Genomic DNA, 9,375 nt, shown 5'->3' on the forward strand with positions numbered 1-9,375 from the left:
TGTGTGTGTGTGTTGGGGAATGGTGTTGGGTGTAGGGTCTGGGATTCTGATCACACTACAGGGAGCAGCAGACAGAGCGCGGTGATAACAAGCACTCTGATAATGTGTGATTTTTATAAACACGGCTGCAAAGTGTTGGCCATCGCCAGCTGGAACTGCAGTCCGCGACACAGAGGGCAATCAGCTGCTCGGTATGGGAAAATAAACACATGTCAGCACATGAAGAAGAGAACTTGGTCAATCTGCTTTATTGATATCTTTAAACTGTTTATATTCGTACGATTACAGCAAAAGCACTCTGGACACACACATAGAGTGCAGATAAATTGTTTCTGACATTGCACAGCCCTTGGTTCGATTGCTGGAGTCATGTGATCACAGCATCCAAGATGAATATTTTAAAGCATCTTTGAGTATTAAAGGATGCTAGTCGCACTTTTGTGTAACATACGCAAAGGCAGCAAAAGCTGAACCTATGTGTGGAGCAACAGATGGATACTCTTTACGCATGACGAATCGCGACCCAGCCTTGGGAAAGAGCGGAGCGCGCCACACAGGCAAACAAAAGTGCTAAAGTTAGCAGGCAGCGTGGGTTCTTTGCTTCGGAGCCTCTTTGATCCAGACATTAAACTTGCTCGCCTGTTCAAACGTACGCCTGGCAGACCCCTCTGATACTGTCAGAACAGAGCAGTTGGCTTTTGTACCTTAATAAAGACTTTCTCTCCAATGCGGGGAGCCTCCTCCGGTAGTGTCCACAGGGGATCGGCGTTTGTTGACTTCATGTATCCGTATCTGTTGTCTGTATGTATGATGTTAACAAGCGCAGACATAGCTCAGGCCGATCACAGTTTATTTATTGGTTGTGGAACAGACAGTAAGTTGGAGGTTTTATAAACACTAAATTCTGGAAGGTTGTGTAATGGTGACCTTATCTTCATATTTTGTTGTCTGTTTTCTGCAGCATTCATACTTCATAGCTCCTGATATTAATGGACTCCCCACCATACCTGAAAATGTGAGTATGTTTAACCCAGTCACAAATACAGAGGGCCCAAATTTAAGCCACACTTAATGTATGAGCATCATTGCACTACATATCAGATCAGTTGACTATTAGTGGAACAAAGCATGAAACAAAACAAAATCTAAAACAAAAGATAAACATAAAACTTAAAACAAAATCTAAAAACAGAACATTAAAAGCATAAAACATGAAGCAAAACAAAATAAATCATTAAAAATGAAACAATACAAAATATAAAATAAAACATTGAATGAAAACATAGAACATGAAGCAAAACATGAAAAAAAGATAAAAACCACATTTAAACAAAACATTAAAAACGTGCAACAATACAAATTATAAAACAAAACATTGAACCATAACATAAAACATGAAGCAAAACTAAATATAAAAAAAACATAAAAAAAAAACGTAAACATGAAACAAAATATCAAACAAAAAACATGAAAAAAATGCTGATTTTAAGTTTGAAAGTGAAAAATTTAAATAATTCAAATTAAAAATAATAATAAGGTTCAAATTAAAATAATAATAAAAATATTAGCATTTTATTTTAACATTTACTATAAAATAATTGTATTTGTATTTAATGCTCCCTTTTCATTTTAAAACAAAATAGTATTATCACACTTTATTATTTATTTTATTATTTATATATATATAACGAAATAAAGTGCAATAATATTATCACTATTGTTAATTTATTTTTTATAGTTATATTTGAGTATATCATATGAGAACCAGGCTGAAAAACTTGAATATAAAACATGAAACAAAATATATTATGAAATTTGGTAAAATACTGAATGCAATGGTATTCAAACATTAAGTGTGACTTACCATAATACATGTAAATGTAAATACCATAATTCCTCTAAATCAACCATACTTTTTCCTTCTAGAGAAATTTAACAGAGTACTTTGTAGCAGTGGATGTGAACAACATGTTGCACCTCTACGCCAGCATGCTGCATGAGCGACGCATCATCATTACCTCAAGCAAACTTAGCACTGTGAGTTTCTGCTGTCATTCTCATTTACACATCAGACAACTTTCATGTTACTTAAAATATTAATACATTAATACATTATTTTTATACAATACATTTTAAAAAAAGTATTTTGGAAACCACCAGAATTATTTTTGTATATACAGAAATGCGTTTTTAATTTGTTTCTAATTAACATGATATATGATGTACGTATTTATTTTTTCCTACCAGGACTTGAAACTTTTTACACTGGTGGAAAATGCAGAATCATAGACATTATTATGTAGATCTGATTACACTTCCTGCTCACTAGGGGTATGTATAGGCAACTACAAGTTGTTTAGATGACCTGCTTCTCATTAATTAAACAGTAAGAATGAAAATATTTATACAATAATCTTAAACATCTAAAAAAAAAAATACTGTACACTGATTCGATTATCTCTGTTTTGGCATTTTTTTGGGTGTTTCTCTGGGCTGAAGTCTGTTAGCTTTAAATCATCACTTACTGGATCCCTGACTCTTACACATATTTTCTTTCTGGCTCTTCTTGCCTGAAAAAGGGAGTGGGCGCTTATCACACGGGGGCGGACGATGGTCCAAACTTTCACGACAGTTGGTGTAGAAGCGGCGAGTGATGTCATTCGCTCCCTATCTCTCTCCGATTCCCTCCTGGAGCATCTGTGGTGCGCTCGCCGACAGTGCCGGAACCGAGGGGCTCCCCTTGGACCCTCTGGCTCCGGAGGAGGCTGTCAGAATGACCCTGTCTGTGGAGTATTTCACTCCTCCGGGCTGCCGCCTTCATTCTGTGTGCTCACTGACATGAGGGGTTAGAATGTGCAAATCATTAGTCTCTTGGGTAAATTGTTTTTTTTTTTTTACTCTCCCATAACTTGATTTACTGTTTTGCAAGATGGGAGCGTGAGTGACCTTGAGTTTATGAAACTAATATGCCAAAAGAGTTACTACGAAGACTAGTGATATTAAGGTTCCACCTCAGCGAAGACTTTCATCATCTCAAATCCCAAAACCATCAGTCTTCTTCTCAAGAGCCTTGGGAGTTTCAAGCAACTATAGGAAGACACATATGGTCAATTTTGCAAAGAATTCTTAGACGCAAGTGTAGACATATGGCCAATTTCCTGAATTGTTCAGAGAGGGCATATGACAGTGGCCACAGTGTGGTCAGCCTACCGCTACCATTTCTCCAGCGAGCCACTGGGATAAAGACAGAGAAGGAAAGAGGAAGAGCGAATGCATTATTCATGCTGCCAGCAGACCCAGAGTGTTCAGGCCCCTAGTGAACCTGCTATGTCAGTCTAGCAGAACATGGCCGCACACTTGCCTGTATTGGAAAGCAAAAGAATAAATCATGATCTAACAACAATGCATCAGTTGACTTATTGCTGTTTTGTGACCAGAGGTAAGGAGTACCACTGTTTTAAACCCATGTCGCAGGCTCCGAGAGGCAGCCGCCCATGCAGTCTTGTCATACGCCAGTATAATTGTGCTGCATCAGGATCCCTTTAACTAGTCAACTGGGAGGCCCTGGCGCGTTTCATCTACGAGACCCCCTCGGCCGGCCCCGAGTCTTGACAGCCGCCTTCTCATCATGCTGTCAGTGGTATGTTAACAAGACACGATCCCGTCTTGGCCTGTGGTGCTAGCCACTGAGGTTCCTTTTGGCCTCACACTCTCTGCTTTTTTATGCTCTACTCAGCAATGCCATCTTATTTTTGTTCCTTCTTCAAGCATCTCTCTTACCACACCTTTAATAGACATTTTATCTTCCTCCGGCAATTCCTGTTCTCTTCTTTGTGGTATCGTGTTGCAGTGGGAGGTGGATTAGTGGTGTTTGGCGCCCTGCGCCCTACCTCTACCTTTTCTTTTTTTAATGCCACCTCCTTGTTAGCGATACACCTGTGTCGGCGCCCCACTCGGAGCCATGCGTTTGTCAACAGGAGGGGAGAGCGAGGCTTGGTAATTGGGAAACAAGGAGAGGGCCAGGGGAGAGAAGTCTCGCAGGTAGCAGCGCTGACTGCGGCGCTGTCACCCTTGTCAGGGGGAATCGCACCTCTAGTCTCCAGTCTGCCCCAATCACAGATTCCACTGTGAGCTTTGTTGTGCTTATCAAAGAACGGGACTTTTTTTTTTTTGGTCTTTGTCTATTCTTGGAGAAGTTGCCATGGATATTTTTGAACCCCAGCTTCTCCCTAGATGTAGGCAATATGTTCGTCAACTTGTTTACATAGGGTTCACTGGAAAGGTGTTACAAAGCAAATCTTTTTACTTATATGTGAAATATATCTCAGCAAGGCAAAATGGTACAAATGTACTCCTAGAGATGAGTGTAAATGTGGTTTGATCGTGAAGTGAGAGTTCTGTGACTGTCACCTGATTGGGCAAATCCCAAGTTTACTGAACCAAGACAGCAAGATCCTTCTTTTTCCTTTCTCTTCAAGAGAAATTTGTCTATTTTCAGTGTGCTGCTTAGCAGTAAAAAAATGTTGCTGATCTTGTTAGAGTCTTTCAACTTTTGCCTTGGCATTTTTTAATAAACAGGATTGTAATGAATTTTTTGAACAAATCAGCTTAGCCTTGAGTGTCAGGAAGTTTATGTTTTCTTAAAGAATATTATGGTATTTTTAATCTAATATTTTTGGGTTGCACTTCATTTTACAGTATGTGCACTTACATTTACTTACAATGTATTTACCTAAGAAAGTACTGGGTAATATAAGGTAACTACATGGCCTAAGTTTAGGTTAAAGGCTGGGACACACTAAGCCGACTTCAAAGAACTAGTGGCAACAAAAGCTGATGGTGTTGTCGCCTCATGTCGGCAGAGTCTGGATCAAAAAGCTGTGCATGAGCACACTGCATGGACTACAGCCGACTGCAAACTAACACGTGCATTCTGCCCCTGCGTGAGATGAATTAGCTGTCTGTATCAGCAGCTATCTATAGTATATATTCGTTATTTAAATGAGAAACAGAAGCAAGGATATACGAGATATGCGCAGGTATACAAAATGTAAACATATTTTGAATATCAGTTATGTTGATAACGTTCTTCATTTTAAGTGGCTCATGTTAAAAACAATTTTTACATATTGGAATGATTGGGAAAGATCATGTAACATTAGAAAAGCCTTTTGTCTGTGCTGCCTTCAATTACTTGCCTGTTTTCATCACTGTCACTTTAATTCTTGGGCACTGACTCCTTCGCTAAACTGAACATCCAATTAGAGTTCTCACTCGCCCGATGGCCCCGACGCTGATTCAACATGTTGAACCTGGCAAACTGCTGCCGATGTGAGCTCAATGAGTGGAATACACAAACAACATACCCCAAAAGATGTTGGCTGATGGCCGTCCTTCAGCTTAGTGTGTCCCGTGTTTAAGGAGTAGGTTCAGGGTTAGTGCTTAGTTATTACCCAGAACTAGTCTGTCACTAATAATTTGCATATGAGAACGTAGTTTCATTTAGGCATTTAGAGATGTTTATCCTCAAAAAGTGTATGTCTTAATGAAACAGTTGTAGAACTGACATTGCATTTGTTGGTTTTCATGGAAAAAAAACCTTTTCATGAAAGGATTGTTTCATGTGTTCTTTGGGATTCTTTAGAATTGCCTTATTGTTTTTTTGGGACTATTATATTTCAAAAGACGGATCCCTTTGTATAATAGAGAAGACCCCCACTTAACACGTCCCCAGCACGCTCATTACTGCTAACGGCAGCGGTAGCTCACAGGTCTCGGCAGGATCCAGCCCCTCATCCAAACAAACTGTAATTCAGCATTTGTTCTTGCGGATGACTTCTTCATTTAAAGGAATATCAAGCATACCTTGCCTTTTGTGGCCATTTGGCTTTCTTTTCTTTTGGCATGTCTTCATTAATTATTCATAAGACAGAACTCCAACAGTGCATTGTGGGTACAACTGTAGATTCAATGGCAGCGATACAGTTATTCTGAACTTTCTCTTTAATTGTCACAGAAAGGAGGTCAAGACTGATTTTCTTGCAGGATCACGTACACTGTGATGAATCCCTCGTTTGCAAGAATAAACAGCTCGTGTGGGAAAAATATCAAGAGTTAATTTGTTTTTGAATTCCACCTTTTAATGTTTATCTAGGTTTCGCCACCTCCTTTTCATGCCCTCGTCTTGGAAAGAAGACGGTACGGCTTCACTTTCAAGTCAGGAATAAATCAAGCCAATCGGGCTTGTCTATGGACATTGTTGAATTAATTGGAATGCGCCATTAGGCTTTTTTACCCATCTCTACATGGTACGGAAGGGTTCCCCTCTAAGAAACTAGACGACAGTCTGTTCGCACAGTCAAAGAAAAGTGTTTCTTTGCAGTGCGATGACCTCTCAGCGTGATTCATTTATTGGACCTTGAGAAAAAGGGATCTCGAACAGAACGGGTCTCAAAGCTTTGATATCAACCAAACTTCAGTTGGTGAGAAATGCCATAAATATTCATTTTTTTTATTCTAAATTGCCCGGACGAAATTAGATCTGTCACAACGAATGCTTTTCCTTTCTTTTCAGAGAACTGCACAACGAATTTGCATATGTTATGATGCACGGCACTAAATTACTGTTAATTAAAGCTGCGCTATTTCTTGACTCGATAGGTCACGTCTTATTCAAAATGGTTGCAATGTCAAAGAAACTCAGTGAACACACCAACAACACCACTCAGCCAGCCTTACCCATCATGGACATATACAGAAGTGATTCAGGATTAAAGCTGATCTCTTTGAAGCTAGCTGTTGTGCCACGGCCAAGCTTGGTTGGTTTCGGTGGTCAATTGTGATATTGTGTGTGTCAGTGAGCAGGGGGGTCTCTTGATACTTCCGAGCCATGGTTCACACATTACTGGAAGCTCCAATTGTCAAGACCCCTCTTCTAGCCCCTACTCCCCATGGTATCCCAACAGCTCACAGTCTCTCTTGGTTAACTCATGTTTCATTCTTTGGCAATTTGCCCTAATGAAGTCTCAGGGGAGCCTTCAGACCTCTGTTCTTTTTCCATATTTAATCATGTTATTTTAATCTGGAAGATGAGGAAGAGTCGGCGTGTGCGCGTATGCCACACAGGTCATTACAACCTCTAGGTAGCCATGAGGGGGAATCAGGGTGTGGTGAGGGGGTCACTTGGGTGTTCACTCATTAAACATCCACACCAGCATCGTAATTAAGTGTTCGCTTCTTGTAGAGTCTGATTATTTACTGTGTGTGTGTATAACAGTAATAAAGCATCATTAATTTTGTATCGGCGCTACACATTTGACACCATGTGCTTTGGTATATTTTAAGGCCCTCGATTGATGCCCTGTTTTTGGTTTTGAACCTGCGCATTTAACATCAGAAAAGTGAAAAACAAAAGCGCATGTTTAATCGGCTTGTGATGTTAAGATAAAAAGACTGTCTAATGCTGCCTGCTCTCCTGGCCCACAATAAACGCAATCCCCTTAAGCATAACGCATTAAACGGTGGCATATGAAGGAGCTCACATGTCTGTTTTTTTCTTGTCGTAGTTAACTGCATGCGTGCATGGGTCCACCGCCATGCTCTACCCTATGCACTGGCAGCACATCTTCATTCCTGTACTTCCTCCTCACCTGCTGGATTACTGCTGGTAAGAGCTGTGCTCGTCTCACACACTTACACAGATGTCTCATTTATATCTCGCTCAAGCTTGGGCTGTGCTTCTTTCTGAGCTTTAAAGCGATATGATTTTGTGCTTTAGGCATTTTGAGTGAGTTTATCAAGCTTTTACATTGATGTTTGCTTTGTACATCAAGACGGAATTCACAGAAATTATGTGTTCTGCACTGATTGCAGGGAAATCTGTGAAATTCTGTGGATTAGGATCTGACCACATTCTTTGTCGAAACCATTATCATCTTAAGCCAAAATATAATAACGAGCACATATTGGGCAACAGGAACTTTCAGCAGTCAGTTCTATGGAAATCTGTTGCTTTCTGCTTAATGTCAGATATTGATTTGTATTTGACAAATTTCAATTTATTTATTTATTTATTTATTGTAGATTAAATGTTTTAAATAAATTCTATCTATCTATCTATCTATCTATCTATCTCTATCTATCTATCTATCTATCTATCTATCTAATACACACAAAATATATATAAACGTACACATATACAGTGTATGTATGTATGTATGTGTTTTATATATATGTGTATATATACAATAAAATGAAACTGAAGGAAGGTCAGACTTCTGTTAATTGGCCAAGCAGGTACATTCTCAAAATTCAGCCAAACTTTAGGCCATTAATTGGCCTGGCCGATATATCGGTCCTTCAGTAACATGGAGCTTTTGAACAAGCGCTACTACTTTCTGAAATACCCCTCATCCTAATGAATATCTTTCACCATGTCTGAGATCTCAAAGGGTTTATGAAGGACATGATTTATTAGCGCTAATGCCACCACACCAAGTCCAGCATGCAATCTCCCTTTTTTTTTTTTTTTTTTTTTTACCCATCAGGAACACATACAGCTTGAGAGGCAGACTAACTTCCGTATGCCGACTGTGGGCTAATACCGTGACCACACTCTTAACTTACATCCCTGCTCTATAGCTACCAGAACACCCTATACCCTTAAATTGACAGACTTGTGCTGCCATGCTTGACACCAGAGCTCCTCAGAAAATATTTGTGGTCGTTGATATAAATGCAGCTTTAAGAGTAGCGCCGTTTTCCAGTCCAGCACAGACATCCGAGTCGATTTATCATGTTTTAGCTATCTAATTATACAAAAAAAAAGCATTATCATATTATAAGGCTGTGCATCGCTCATAATGAGCACTATTAGAAATAATGGGAATTAGGCTGTCATAACAAAGTTACACTCACGGACAACAATGACTTGACGGGGCTCACCCCATGCATGTGCGTGCGCGTCTGCGTGTCAGCGTGCCTGCATGTCAGTTAAATCCATGGCCTTAACAGATGCAGCAAGGGAGACTGCAGCTTATTAGCCACATAACCTGATTGAGCGAGCACTGTAGCGGCTACCCAAACCTATCTAATTACACGGCCCTGCCTTGCCCCACTCTGCACCGAGACTCAAAAGTGACGCTCGCCAATTACACTAATCACCTTCAGCGCTCAAAAGCGCTCGTTCCGGGAAATGGCAGAGAAAGCTATTAAAGTTTAGCTTGTGATGCATACCGCGTCAAAGATATGTCAATTTACGGTGATACTTGTTTGTTGTTATTGGCTTCTGGTGTTATATTTGTTCTGTGTTACTTTTTGGAATTATTAGTATTTTTAAAATGCAATAAAGCATTTTTATGTTGCTAATGACTGTGG

The 9,375-nt window shown here is 39.7% G+C and overlaps 1 protein-coding gene across 1 annotated transcript in view; it reads left to right on the forward strand.

The window, feature by feature from the left end:
• Window positions 1–9,375, forward strand: part of dennd1b (DENN/MADD domain containing 1B) — a 104,640-nt gene that overhangs the window by 53,512 nt on the left and 41,753 nt on the right. The window contains exons 9-11 of the mRNA XM_042749558.1: window positions 962–1,015; window positions 1,927–2,037; window positions 7,566–7,666. Coding sequence (XP_042605492.1) covers window positions 962–1,015; window positions 1,927–2,037; window positions 7,566–7,666 — 266 coding nt within the window. The remainder of the gene's footprint in view (window positions 1–961; window positions 1,016–1,926; window positions 2,038–7,565; window positions 7,667–9,375) is intronic.

This window comes from Cyprinus carpio, chromosome B22 (genome assembly GCF_018340385.1).
Source record: "Cyprinus carpio isolate SPL01 chromosome B22, ASM1834038v1, whole genome shotgun sequence".
Taxonomy (NCBI): domain Eukaryota; kingdom Metazoa; phylum Chordata; class Actinopteri; order Cypriniformes; family Cyprinidae; genus Cyprinus; species Cyprinus carpio.